At 39.3% G+C, this 15389-nt stretch overlaps 1 protein-coding gene across 1 annotated transcript in view; it reads right to left on the minus strand.

The window, feature by feature from the left end:
- Positions 1–15389, minus strand: part of KCNH8 (potassium voltage-gated channel subfamily H member 8) — a 353104-nt gene that overhangs the window by 116173 nt on the left and 221542 nt on the right. The window contains exons 6-7 of the mRNA XM_010959592.3: positions 9687–9844; positions 4549–4756 (exon numbers count right to left, since the gene is read on the minus strand). Of these exons, the coding sequence (XP_010957894.1) occupies positions 4549–4756; positions 9687–9844 (366 nt within the window). The remainder of the gene's footprint in view (positions 1–4548; positions 4757–9686; positions 9845–15389) is intronic.

Genomic DNA, 15389 nt, shown 5'->3' on the forward strand with positions numbered 1-15389 from the left:
ATATTTAGCTAGATACTTATTGGAGCCTTATAGAAATATTCTGAAACATTTCTTAGCAACCAAAACAAACTTTAAAATTTTAACACCACACTGAGACGTAAGACTTTAGATTTGTGTCTAAATCCCATAAAAGCCTGATATCCCAACAAGCATGTAGGGAGGATGTGGGACCTCTCACCTGCATTAGCCTTGAAGGGGAAATATCCAATTTAAGTGCAATTATGAGGCTATGTGAAAATCACTCATTTTTCAAAGTCTGACTTAAATAGAAAGTTTGGGCAGATATATTATTTTGAAGATCCATCTAAAAAACTATGTAATGAATTATCCAGCAGTACAACTAAACCTTGAAGGCAACACTTGTAAAGCCAGTACTTAGTAACCCTTCCCATATAAAATGATGAGTATGTCTAGTCCCAGCTCACGAGGCTGTCTTTATTAGAAGTAACTGGCATAATAAGACAGGATGATGGCTATAATAGCTCTTACTTTATTGAGCAGTTATTAGATGGCAGGCACAGTGCTAAATGCTTCACATAGATGCCAAATTTAATACTGGCAGCCTCAGTGAGGGAGGCACTATTATTATTACAGCCACCTTACGGATGTTGAAAAAGCAGCAAAACAAAACATCTCCTGCTTCCCGGGGTTCCATATTCAGGGATTGCTGCTCAAGAGAGAAATCTGAGCCTTGCTGTAGCCTTAGGATGAAGTTTAAACTCTAAAGCTTAGCATGAACAGTCTTTAAAGACCTGGTCCCTGACTACCTACCTGTTTATCTCATCACCTTACTATGACCCTCCCCCACTTCACCCTTAATGCCGGTCCTGGCGAACTGTTTCATACAGTCCTGTCCCTGCAGGACACATGCCCATTTCTGGGCATCTGCAGAGACAAGATCTACTCATTCTTTAAAACTCAACTCATCTTGGAAACACCTTTGTTGATATTCTGGTGAAATTTAGCTGCCTCTCCTTTGCACAAGTTCCTGTTACAGAACCTGTCACTGTGATACAGCCACTGAACGACTGGTCTGTTTTTCCCACTAGACTTTAATCTAATCATGACAGGAACTAGATTCTTTTGATATCACCAGTGCTTCACACAGGACCAAGCATGCAGTGGGCACTCAAAAAATATTTTTTGAATGAATGACCAAATCTTAAGTGGCCACCCTATTCTCCTTCAGACTTCCTGCTGGAAAGAATCTGGCAAACAGCCATTTCATATAATACCATAATGTTCAAAATTACTAGGAAGACTTCTACGCAGGAAGTTAGGGAATCTAGGCTCTTGTCCCATGACGGTCATTTAGTAATTAGATGACCTTGGAGATTGATTCATTCAACAATTGTTTTTTTTATGCATTTGCCATGTGCTGCAAACTGCACACCACAATCAAGCAGCAGCAGTGGACACAAGAGATAACAACCTCTTCCCCCAGAGACAAAAATGCAGAGCTGGATTCCTCACCATGGAACCGAGGAGCTGGACCAAGGTCCTTCCAGGACTAAAATTCCCTGAAGCGATTAGCCAAACCTCCAATTCCTTAAAATCCGGTACAGAAACACATGAAAATATCAAGTAAAATACAACACAGGCGAATCAGTTCATAACCTGCCTCTGATATAACTAGTCTAGGAGTCTTCATTCTTCCTTCCCCAAATAGAGATCTTATACAGAAGTGACACTATAAAACATTTTTTAAAGATTAAGTTTGATTTGGTCTGATACAAAATATTGGAAGTCTCTCTGCCTGTAAGTAGTAGACCTGCCAGAAACAAAAAGGGGGAAGAAATTTCAGGGCAATTAACGATGATCAGAAAGGAAGTTCCATCTTACTCCTTGGGAAGGTGAATCCATCCTGTGTGTCTAATGTAGTCACAACGCTAGAGAACAATGTGCTCTCTAATCAAGTTTTATTTGTGTGATGTACTTTTTGGTTCATGGTAACTGGACACAAAAAGGTAAAACGTATTATTAATGGACAATGACACAGTAAAAACTAAATCAGCCTAGACTCTCAGCTGCTTCATTATAAAATCAGGTAAGGAAGGTCATAATTATTTAATTTGTGTCCAAAGCTCAGCTGGAGAATGTTTTAAATGAACAAATGAAGCAAGTAATTTTAGGGGAAGGGAAAGTCCTTGGAGCCAAGTTTATGTACTGACAGACGTAATTAGCGTTCTGCCATCCTAGAGGTGTTTGGGCAATAGATCTAATTTCCTAAAGATACATACTCAGTTTTTTTTTTTATCGTAACTGAGTAAAACATATCAATTCCTTGTCATGCTGTGATCATAGGGTGTCCTTTCTGACACACCCCTCAAACTTGTTGACATTGATGGTCGCTTCTGACATGGGTACTGAGCTATGATAAAAAAATAGACTCACTAAGCACATAAAACTGGGTTTGTTCCTCCATTAAAGTCATAAATCTGAAATAGCCTTTCAAGTTAACATCGTAAGTTTCCTCATGCTGTAGATGAGGAAACCAGGGCCCGGACAGGTGAACAAAATTACTACAAATCTGACGGTTGGCGGGTGTTGGAGCTGTGACAGGAGAGGTCCTTTGCCCCCAGGCCAATGTTCTTCCCATCATTGTATTTCGCCTTTATGAGCTGACCTGCAGCTTACAAGCTCCCCGTTCATTACCCTAAACCACAACAGCAGGACCCAGCAGGAGTGGTGGGGGGCAGCAGGGGAGCAGTGCCGGCGGCTGGCTTCTCTTTCAACACCTCTGCATGCTTGTGGGAAGAGAAACGTCAGCTTGCTTGTAAGTCTGCAGCAGTACTGGTGTGCTGGAAACGAACCATAAAGCTTCCCTCGTACAACTCAGTCTGGGGGCGTGAGTAAGCTGGGTTTCCCCGCCTGGAGACCCTGCGACTCGACAAGCCATACAAATTAACATGAGTGTACGGGTCTGCGGCCTCACAGAAATTAGGTCAGGTCCGAAGAGGAATCAGGTGGCTGACCACAAGCCAGAACTCTAATGTGGATCCAAAACAAAGGGCGGAGATCTCAGGCTGTAATCCACCGAACAGCATGAGGACCACACGAGAGAATGTGATGAGGAAGCCTTTTAGGACAGTTATAAAAAGGGAAACGATACTGAGGGACAGAGAATGTTTGACTCCAAGTACAATCCAGACTTTGATTCTCCTTTTAATCAATTCTTGTCTTCCTCCATCTCACATTTTCTCCTATTGCCTTTATGCAGGATACTTTTGTTTTCATTCTACAGTTTTATTTCTCCCTTGACTTTGTTTCTGAATAGAAGGTCCACAGCAAAGCATAGAAAAAGCACTGTGATAAGGAAGATAAGAAAACCATTCTGAGATGAAAGTTATCAGAACACATCAATTTCTTTGTCTAGCTCAGGGACAAAACTGAGATGTGCAGGAACATTTTTAAGAACCTAGAGAAGAGATTCACTCCCTTGAACTGCTTTCTTAAGGTTTCCAGCTCATTCTCCGAAGACGCCCTCTGAAGGCTTTGTCCATACCCAATGGTGAGAGGATGGCATTTCTGAGACCCTACCCAGAGACGTTCAAATGGATCCCGCACTAAATGCTGGTGTAAGAAATTAGAGTGTTCTCCCTTGGGAATCTCCTGTGGCTTTATCCCTGTGCAGAGGTCTGAGCTTCTTTTAAAAGTCCAAGATTGGTTTCTGAAGGAGAAGATAAGTGAAGGGTTTTCTAGCTAACCAAGAAACAGATTCTTTGATTAAATATCAGATTAAGAAGAAAAAAAATCCTACATAAAGAACAATGACAATCCTCTAGAAAGAAAGATTGTGAGAAGAATGCAGAAATTTTAGGATAGAGGGTTATGGCATTCAGAATTTTCATTTTCTATAAAGTTTTTATGTTTCACATTAAGTTTAAAAATGTGTTCATGTGCAGAATATTTCAGAATCACTTATGCAGAATTATGTAACACTTGGAAAATCTCCCTTAAGCTCCCCTGCATTATGGGGACACAAAATCTTACAAATTGTATTTGTTAACACCCAGTCCTCTGTACCAATACAAATTATCAAAGTATCCTAAATGTGGAAAGAGCGTTAGTATGATACTGCTCTTTTTTTTAAAGGAGAAAATAGTAGAGATTATCTTTTCTATGAACTCACCACCTCTGTTACAAGTGATCATTTTTCTATGATTTAAAAATATTGTAACAACTGGCCAGATACCCAGTGATTTACTGTTACTAGCTTGCCATGAAATATGTTGAGATAACATCACACATTACTAATCTAAACATTTCTACAGCCTTGCTGGTCATTTAAAAAAGTTAACCCATTGCAAGCTGAAACCGTTGCTCTCTGAACAAAAAAATGCAAGGTGGTTTTAGAAAACTTTCTCAAAAGAAATCACTTGTACTGTGGACCCTCCCCACTCCCCCCTCCAAAAAAAAAAAAAAAAAGATGAGGCAAATCAACAGTCAGATGACATATACTTAGAGACTCATCGTTCACTTCTCCAAAGTCTAGACAATCTCCTTGTTCACTTAAAAATGGAAAATGCGACAAGTGTGAGCCCTTACCAACTTCCCATTTCAGAAGGCTGTTGTCTTCCCTCTCCATTTTTCCAATGACATACCAGATACACGCCATCCAGTGCGCAAGGAGGGCAAACATGGACATGAGCAGGGTCAGGACGATGGTGCTGTGCTGGGAGTAACGGTCCAACTTCTGCAGGAGACGCAGAAGTCGCAGCAGCCGGACGGTCTTCAGGAGATGCACCAGAGACACCTGCGGTGGGAGACACAGCCGCACAGCTTGGCTCGTGGGGTCACTGCGGCCACAACAGGTACCGTAGCTGACGGCCACCCTGAGAAATTCTTGAAATTAAGTACAATTGGGATTCCAATGCTTAGGTCACTTTTATGACCATTCCTGCGTAATTTCTTGACATGTTATACCGGACGGGGACAGGATAAAGGATGATAAGACAATTTAATTTCTTTGCATGAATACTTATCTTCCTTCATTAGGATTTAGCCTTTTTCTTTGCCTGAATATAACTGGACATATTCTGATACACAGCTGAAACGCTTTATAGGATTAAGATTGGATATGAGATGTCTCTACCCCTTTCTTTTCATTTCTACATGTTCTTCCAATTCCACTTCCCCTCCTCCTGCACGTGTAAGGGGGGGTGCTTTGTAAGAAAAATTGGTATAGATTGAAGTAAAATCCTGTGAAGTGGTAACAAAATTAACTTAGGTTTCTTATTTTTAAATAATCAGACCTATAAATCTTGAGTAAGATCTGCTGACAAACACCAGTAGCACCTCCAGCCTCATGTGTTTTACTAACTTCTGTCTAACATTATCGATCGACAGAGAAAAGCTTCGCCTGAAGCATAGACATTCTGAGCTCTCTGTTAAACAAACATGCTCAGGGAACCAAAATTAAATGGAACATAATTTTAGAAAAATCTCCTAAGTCCTGCCTTTGTATGAACTAAAACAACAGACTGGTAACTAAGGGGGGCTCAACTGAAAAGTGTACACCATTTGTGTCCACCAGAAAGGTCAATGTCACTGTTAACAACATACACGGTAGTCTAAAATACACTCTTTGCACACCTTCAAAGAGCCTCCAAAACAGAAAAGTCAAATAAAATGCAAATAGAGTTTGACAAATTCCTTGACCCTTTCTGACTTGGAGGCTGAATTATAAATAGAGAGGAAGAAAGGAATTTTTAAGACTACACCTAAGCCTAATTTTTCCTATATGGACAAAATTTTATGATTCTGGACATTCAAGGTCAGCACTTTTGAGATTTTCCCTTTATAATTAACTGTAGTCAACAGACTTCTGGTTTCTCCTTCCTCTAACCATCTTCCCTTATCGCCAAGAAAAACGTACCTAGAACAGTGCTTGACACATAGTAAATGCTCAATAAACTTGTGTTAAATGATATGGATAGTTATAAGTGAAGGTACAAAACACTCCAAGCTCCCTGTAACAATTAGATATTCCATAAAAGTGTTTTCAACTGTAATCTTGAGAATTATTCTATACTGAAATATAATAAAATCGTAGGATCCTTTGAGGAAACTGCCAGGCAGCTGTGATCTTTTATTCCTTTTGTCACTCCTCTGTGTAGAGTTTCTTCTCCTTCACAGCCAACTTCTCATCTATTATTTCTCCTGCTGATTGTAAGCCAGATGCAGCCTCTACTTTGTGGCTTAGAGGGACTCACTGGGAGTGAAGTTTGTTGTATAGGCAGGTGAATTTGATAGACAGATGACAATTTTGTAGGTAGAGTGAACCCTGGATGACACCATCTGCTATGGACTGAGCTGCGTCCCTGCAAATGTCATGGGCTGAAGCCCTAACCCTCAATGCCATGGTGTTTGGAGATGGGTCTATGGGAGCTAATTTGGTTTTAGATGAGGTCATGAGGGTGGGGTCCTCAAGATGGGATTAATGCCTTTATAAGAAGAGGGCAGAGAGCCCTGTCTCTTGCTCCCCACCCACCCCAATCTCTCTCTCCCTCCCCTCGCCGTGTGAGGACCATGTGACGACACAGAGAGAAAACAGCAGTCTACAAGTCAGGTAGAGAATCCTCATGAAAAATCAAATTGGCTGGAACCTTGATCTTGGACTTCCCAGCCTTCAAGAGTGTGAGAAATAAATTCCAGTTGTTTAAGCCATCCAGTTTATGATATTTTGTTACAGCAGCCTGAGCAGACTGAGACACCCTCTGAACATACACTGGTGCAGGCAATCTCCTTATTTTCTATGGCCACAAAGGGGATGTTTGAGGGAAGAATGTGGGGTTGCCCTTACATGAGAACAACAGTCATTTGCAAAGATAAGGGACATGAGCCTGGGTGTCCAGGATGAGGCAGCCCTGGTGATTTTGCTAGCACTTAAAAAAAAAAAAAAAAAAAAATATATATATATATATATATATACACACACATATATATATATATATAGATATATATTTCCATCTGAGTCAAACATTTCCTGCTGTATAATGTGAACTTTGGTTCTAGATGAATGACAGAAGAAAGAGGCATATTTGATTTAGATGGAAATATATAATCTGAAAAAAGAAAGCATTCTTTTCACTCTGGGGCTGCTGCTCAGAATTTGTCACTGATGAGAATTATAAACACCTTGTAGACAGGGGCTAGACAGTGAGTGATGCATTCATCACAAACCGCTATCAAATGGTGCTTTCCCCGTGTCACCTACTGCACATGACCACCTCCTGCCTATCAGCTGGGGAGGGGGAAAAAGAGAACGAAAAAAGTTAATTAACATGTTCTGAGGATCTTCTGGGTGACAGACACTTAACAAGGTGTTTTATAGAAATGTTGCGTTTTGGGGCTGCTCAGAAACTATGGAGGAATTTTTATGCTCATTTTAGGCCTATTTTGATGTTAAATTCCCTAAGGAAGTCACTCAGATGGCAACTTGGATTCCTACTTTTGCCTTTTTCACTCTATCACACTTTCTATGTCTCATTCATAATTCTCTCTCTCAGAGCGTCTTTCATAGTGACTTACACATAGTAGGTCTTAATAAATAAATGTGTGAGCTGTGTATGAAACATCTGCCCTCAGCAGCTGTGGGCAGAGCCAGCGCTAAACCTTGCAATACGTTTTTGATGGCTGTAATGCATTTCTGAATGTCGTCTATGCAGATGCACTCACTGAACCCATTTCAGCTCTGGTAAATCAGTACCTTGGTTTGTTTGTTTCCGCTTTTCTTTTTGTAAGTCTCTGTAGTATAACAATAGCGATACTTATCAACTTTTCCTCCAAACTTACGCTTTCCTGTGAAGTAAATGTAATATTTTGAATAAGCTTTTCTATTCAAATAGACTATTTCATACTGACTAATTTATGTGGGGAAATAACAAATTTATATGCCAATTTGTTAAATGATCTTATGCTCAGCCCTGCGAAAAACAGAAACACTGTCACTGGTAAGAGAGAGATTCCTTCCTTCCTTCCTCTTTTTCTTTCTTTCTGGCGTGGAGGTTGTCTATAACTTGTTTTCTTTATAAAGAATTTGTGCCGTATTTCACAAGTGAGAATGAGCAAAGGGAGTGGAAGTGAAGTGCAGGGTACAAGAGCTTAAAATTCATCAAAATATGAGAATTAAACTTTTTCAAAAATTATTTACATTGATTTTGGGCTATAAAATGTTAATCCTATCCAAACATATGTATTTTTAACTTTACATTATGTAATATACATATTTAAAAGTATCTTATTTGTTCAGTGCCCAAAGAGAAATGGAATATAAAAAAAAAATTACTAGTATTTAGTTAGCAAAGCAGCAAGTTAATTTATAGCAGCATCTATGAAACACTGTTTATTTAACAATTCTCCAGGATAATTTGGAAAATTTTTCTTATCATTTTGCAGATTATATACTTCCTTGGGGTTTTTTTGGCAGTCTTGCAAGTTTTAAGTCATTACACTTTCATTATAGTACACTTATCTAGTCAAATTCAGTCTTGAAAAAGCACTTTAAAAACTTGGGTAACAATTCAGTTTAGCACTGACTGATATTATACACTAGATTTCCCCCAGAGCTTTCCTTTCAGCTGAGTTATAAACCTCTTAAAGACGTTGACACTCAACTTCCTAACTTAAAAAAAAGAAAGAAAAAGAAAATAAAAATGCTATTGTACATGAAATTGACAAATGCATAAATCTGTACTAAATAGTCAAGATTACAGTCCAATCTTCATTCTGAAGTCAATAATGACTGTATCTGAAACACTGATCACTGTGTTTAATATTGAAAACTGTACTTTTAAAATTCTTGATAGAGAATATAATTTCTATGAGGGGGTTGTCAACTGAGTAGGAAATATGTTTAACTCTGAACTAATGTTTAGTAAACCTGCTAAAACAGGTTACTTTGGCAGCAAATTGCATTACTGGTCCAAAAGTGTGATTATACCTTCCTAAAAGTCGCTCTGTTTATAAGGGAGCACTTAATGCTTTTAAGAATATCAATCATTAAACAGTAAAAATAATGACTACTACAAATGGGCATACTTTCTTCCCTGCGACAATACATGAGAATAAAGGCTTTAGATGAAGAAAGAGAAGTTACAAATATCAATAAAAATTCAAGAGAATGCTTGGTTTATGTTGGTAATTTCATCATTTAGCATTTTGCTCAATCCAACATTTTTACAAGGACTTCAGAGAAGGGACTGAATTCTCTTATTTTAATTTCAGCATTTCTTTCTATCTTGGTAGGTCTTCAGTTTGTTTTGCCAATGAATAATGAAATATTCGAGAGAGAGAGAGAAAAGGTTATAAAAGTAGAAGAAATCTTCAAACTCTCCACCAAATTCTTGGGGCAAATATTTGGCTGAATAATATGAAGTAATGCTTATATTCCTGCAGATGGTTCCCTTATCAAAGGATTTGCTTAGTGAGTCAGTATTGATGACACATTCAGGCTTTTTAATATCCTGCTTCTAGGTAACGAAATTATTAGAAACAGGAAGTAACTTCCTTAAGTGGAAAATCTGGCCTACACATCACTGGTCACCTTGGCCTCTTCATCAAAAAGGGCGCAAAATCCTGGACATGCAAATTGCCACAAACATTTAACACCTGAACACGTGAAAAATACACACAGGGGTAAAAACCAACCTTCCAGGCCATGTAGGAGGGAGCACTGTACTCACCACGGTGACGTTGAAGGCGTACAGGAGGTCGAAAGGCAGGGCAGCGATTAAATCAATGATGAACCAGGTTGTGACATAGTGGATGCAAATTGATCTTGCTTCAAAGATAACTTGGCCAGACTTGCTGACATAGGTTGTTCGAAAATTTAAAATAATATCTGCTTGAGAAAAAAGGATACAGAAAGAGAAGGAAGGAGAAAGAGAGAGAGTAGGAGAGTCAAGGAAAGAAGAGAGGATGGAAGGAAAGGAGGAGGTGGGCAGGAAGGAAGGAGGAAGAAAATTACATTAAGTTAGACTAACAGTCACCTCGTAACATATTTCAGATTGTCAATATCCAAAAATATTTTTTTCCTTTTTTTTCTGTACTGAAGCATAGTCAGTTACAACATGTCAGTCTCCGCTGTACAGTACAATGCCCCAGCCATACACACACACACACACATTCACCTTCACAACACGCCTCTTGACAGATCTAGTTCAACTTGACAGGTAGGTACTGGAGAAGGTGAAGAAAGAAATATTTTCTGAACCCTTAATATATTCTAGACATTGGGCCACGTGTTAAGATAATTAAAATAAATAATAACAACAACAACAGTCAACACTTACTAAATGCTCACCATGGACCAGGCTTGTCCTAAGAGCTTAGCATAGGCTGTTTCACTTACCACACCGTCTAATACCATAGTAGACGGTGTTAACACAGTAGACCATGTTAACAGAGGCAGAAACCAAGCCTCAGTGGGAAGAACAGCTCATTCAACGATCATGTTCAACAGTGGCAGAGATGACTTTGAACACAAGTATAATCTGTAGTCTGTATTCTTTTTATCCTTTTTTTAATCTAATAGTAATTCTATTCCATGCATGAAAGGTTTACTAATCTCTGTATGGATATGAAATTAGTCCCTGCCCTGAAGGTGCTTGTATTCACAAAATACCATTTCTTGTTTAGATTTCTAGGTTAAATCCCACTCCACTTAAATGGAAGATGTAATCATTTCCAACCTTTCCTTCCATCCTCCTTTTACTGTATTTTTATGTCATATTATATTTTATGTTTGTATTTATTTTACATTTACACTATATTTTACTATCTGTTTATCAAACTGTTTACAATGTATGAGGTCCTCCTGAGTGTTGGTCAAATGACAAAGCCACGTGGATGGTCCTGAGCTCAATCCTGTCGCCTATGCACAAACTTCTCCAAGTCTGTCATACAGTTCCTGGGTTAAGTATCAGTAAAGCGTTGGGAAAGATGATCTTTTCCTTTATCTGTTTCAGAGTTGAGTACAACCAGGCCAGAGGGAATTTCAGGATTGGTGAATACACGTCAGTGTGATGAGGGTTGAGAATTTTACAGACTGGTGACTCCAACAGAAAGATAATTCTCCGTGGAACCCCGTTCTTGGAGAGCACTGTGACTCTGTGACAGTGACAGGTGTCGGGAATGTGGGAAGTAAACAACCCCAAGAGAAGAGGAATTCAGGGAGTTACAAAGCCAATACTAAGCTCTGAGTTAAGTAACTTTTAAATGAATTGGAGTGCTCTTTACAGCTAATTTCAACCACTGAAATAGTGTTGTATGAGGTTAAGAATGTTGAAAGTGTGATCATGATGATAATAAAAATTACAATAACACGCACTTTGCATATTTGCATATCATTCTTACTTTTCACTTCAGATCACATTGGAAGGCAGAATTCTAAAATGACCCTCACCTCCATGGCCCTCACTGTCAGAGGACCTCTTCCCCTTGGGTAAGGGTGGAAACTGTAAGCATGGGAAGATACCAAGGCACGATCATGTTGATGATCTAACCAGCTAAAGGGGGTACCCTGCGTAGCCTGGGACCTGATGAGACAAGCCCTTTAAAGCAGAGTTTTCTTCATCTAGTGTTAAGGGACTGGAAGGCAGGGAGGCGTGCTCTTGCCGCCCTGGAAGAAAGCAACTGCCATGTTATGGGAAGGGCCACATTGTGGGGATGGAGGGCAGCCTCTAATTGCTGAGAGCGACCCCTCGTTTACATCTAGCTAGAAGTGGAAACCGCAGTCCCACAACCATAAAGAAATGAAATTTGTTCAACAGCTGCATGAGAGAACCTGAGTTTCGGAAAGGGACACAGTGTAGAGGACACCTTGATTTCAACCTTGTGGGGCCGTGGGCAGAGAATTCAGCTGAGCTAGACGTGGACTTCTGACTCAGACGAACTATGAGATAATAAATGTGTGTTGTTTTAAGCTGCTACATGTGTGCTAATTTGCTATACAGCAATAAAAAACTACTGTAATATTTATTAAGTCATCTGGCCCTCAGGATAGCCTTGTGAGGTGAGATAATATAGGAATTACGACAAGGCGGGTGACTATTACGTTACTACAGATAACACATATATTCTTAGTATGATCTGAGTGCTGTTCTAGGACCTTTATAATCATAATCTCATAGACTTCCTACAACAGTGTTAAGAGGTAAGCAGATTTATTAGCCCCTCTTACAGGTGAGGAAACTGAGGCAGAAAAAAGCCAAGCGATTTGTGCAGGGTCACACAGATGACGAAACTGAAGCACAGGATTAGACTCGGATCCAAGTCTCTTAAGTTCCAGTTCCATGCTTTGGGTTTTGGTGCCTTAACAGAGATCAGTCACACCTCAGATCTGGAAGCAAATTCCAGGTCACTCGATAAGAAAACATTAATTAGACTATTGCAAATAATCTAACTTATTAAAATGGCATTATTCAAAGTCATACTCTGTCAAAAAATAAAAGTACTACAATACTTCCACAATTATTAATATTGAGAATATGAAAGGATGAAGCTTGTCAATAAGCCACTCAAAGGATGCAAACAATCCCAAGGTGATTTCCACTGCAGACTAAAAATGCTACCACAGCAAAGGACCCATGCGTCCCTGAACCGTGGCCACCAAGAGGGAGCTGGGAGCTCTGGAGAACGCCCTGAAGTTACTACGGTTTCTCTTTAACCTTCTAAACCCATGCATTTGTGCATTAGCAGAGCAACTGAACAGGTTAGACCACCAGCTGTTGAAATAAAGCAGAGATTGCAACCTTCTGGTTTTCAAAAGAAAGCTCAAGTTAGGAATTTAAGTTTCCATCTTCGGAATGAGAAATCCAAAGAGTTGTTTACCAAGCCCTTCAGTGAGCTTTGGTTCCTAAAACACAGGCTGAGAGAGTCTATAAAGTCATTATCAAATCGAAGGAATAAATTCCTTGGTCACTAGGTTCTATCACAAATTTTACAGAAAACCTACTGCCACTAGGTTCTATCACAAATTTTACAGAAAACCTACTGCCACCACCCACATACCTAGGGCACTCTCCCGAACGGAGGAATGAATGACAGGATTGGTTTTTGGTTGACTGATACAGCAAACATTTTTAAAGCTATGTGGTTAATTATGTGGTTGACTAAAGAATAAAACAGGGGTGCAGGCTGCTGAATAGAAAAGGTATTTTCTTGGATGAGCCATTACACAATATCAATTTAGAAACGTTTTAAAAAGGTAATCTGTCAGTTAATTGGATGAAAAGAAGATATGCTTATTTTAAGTTTAAAAAGAAGTACTGATAAGACTTTTACACACAAATAGTGTTAACACAAAAGAATAAAGGCTACTTTTAAAATTTATGGATACAAATGTTTTTGAAATAATTGAATATTTTCGGGGAAAAACTTAGATACACATATGTCATATTCCCAGATTTCTAGGACTGCAGTACATTATAAAGGCTGTAGGTTTATTGAGTGATGAGTATTATTTTTAGGTAGCTTATTTTTTAAAAAATTACTTTTGTCATACATATAAGAATAGACATAGTTCTGTTCTACTGTTTTGATTGATTTACAAAACATTTTCACGTTCACTAGTTTGTGTGGTTCCCATGGAAATGCTCTCGGGTGTACTATCACTGTCATTTTACTAATGACTCAGGAGACTTAAGGAAATTGTTTAAAGTCATGAAGACAGTAAGCAGGAGAGAAACAGGACGTCTTCTGACTCTCAATTGCATTTTCTTTCCATTATCTTAAAGCTTTACTGCGCTTTCAAATTATTTTAGAGGCAGTAACGATAGGTCGGCGCAGGGAAATGCATTTCCAACGGGAGCCCTTAGATCAGTTCAGTATGAGCAGCTCACAGGTAAGGGGGTATTAAATCAGGGTCACAGAACTGAGTGTGGGGAGAAGAAGTGTCTTTGCTTCTGGACATACAAGGAGGAAGCATTTGTCCAGGGACAACGGAGACTTCCCTGAGAAGGATGTGATGGCCACGTAAGTATTCCCTTAAATGGAAGGCAGAGATGGGTGGCACAAGTTCCTTCCGAGTGAGGGAAACAGAATAAAATTAGATTATGATGAGGGAGAAAAGAACCTTCCAGACCCGGGGTCCCTCGTAAGAGAACCGTGGGGCCAAAGTGGAGGTTCACCACCAGTGGCTGCAGCCACCCTGCCCCCACACCCTGTGGCTGCCTCACTTCCCATGAAGTTTTACATCTTTGGTGAATTCAATCAGCTGCTCATTCAGGTGCTGTAGTGAGAACGTGGTCCCCTCCAGGCAATCCACAGCCTCCCTGAAAGGCGGCAGTGTGGTTTTCATTTTGAGACATCTAGAAAGCATAACGTTTTTCAACTTTATCTTGAAAAATACGTGAAAGTTCACTAACATTCAAATTTCTGTAATTTTTATTGTTAAATTCACTTACTATCAACGTGCACAATGGTACGTCCATAAGTACACATACACACACAGTTTGAATCAGGAAAAATATTCTCCACACTGTAACGAATTAGTTTGTAAGAATTTAACACCTGGAAACATTAATGCCTCACGTATGTGTATATGCGTAAGCGGTCTCTCGTGGCACACAGTGCTGGTATCGTGTGAAATGAGTAAACAAGCAGGGCAGCAGAGAACTACCATCCATACTCTCTGTGGTTTACAGAATTTTTTAAAGATGGATCAGAATATACCCCACCAACTTGAGGCAGAATATAATTGAGTTACCTGATGATTCAGATGACACTGAATTCTTCCACAGGATCATCAGTCTCCCTTGCGGTATTTAGGTTTTACATAAGCAAGATTAAAATAAAGACAAATCATAGAGAACTGTACATGTTCTGTTCTCGTATTGTTAAGACCTCCAAAAACAAGTGTTTCATTTTCCTCCCTCACTGGATGGTTGTATCTGAGAACTAAAGAGCAAGATTAAGTCCAGTTTTTCCAGTTCGATTTCCTCGAGAACTTATGTAATTAGAAAGTACCAAAAAGAGGTTAATCTTGATATGGCAGAAGTTAGTAGATTTCTTTTCTTTATCAGCATGCATGCCAGATGGGTAATAATTTTGAAATAATATTGGCTTACTCGTTAAGAGGTAAATTAAAATATAATGGTGTGCATGAGAGCATACGCACCAAATGCAAATCATTAATATCTTCATTTAGCCATTTCTTTAAAAATTAATGGATGTAGTACAGCGTGGGTGGAGGGATATTCAACTTAACAAGCTGCCGACAAATATTCTAAAGATACCCTGTCTTTTTCCATTGCTTATGAGACACTCCTCTGAACACAGTTGGATGCCACAGCAAATTGGAGGTTGCAAGATGTGGGAAGAATGAATAACTGGGAGTTAATTAATGAAGAGGCTTGAGGGTCTAACAATCCTCAGAATGACTGTAA

The sequence above is a fragment of the Camelus bactrianus genome, chromosome 1 (assembly GCF_048773025.1).
Source record: "Camelus bactrianus isolate YW-2024 breed Bactrian camel chromosome 1, ASM4877302v1, whole genome shotgun sequence".
Taxonomy (NCBI): Eukaryota; Metazoa; Chordata; class Mammalia; order Artiodactyla; family Camelidae; genus Camelus; species Camelus bactrianus.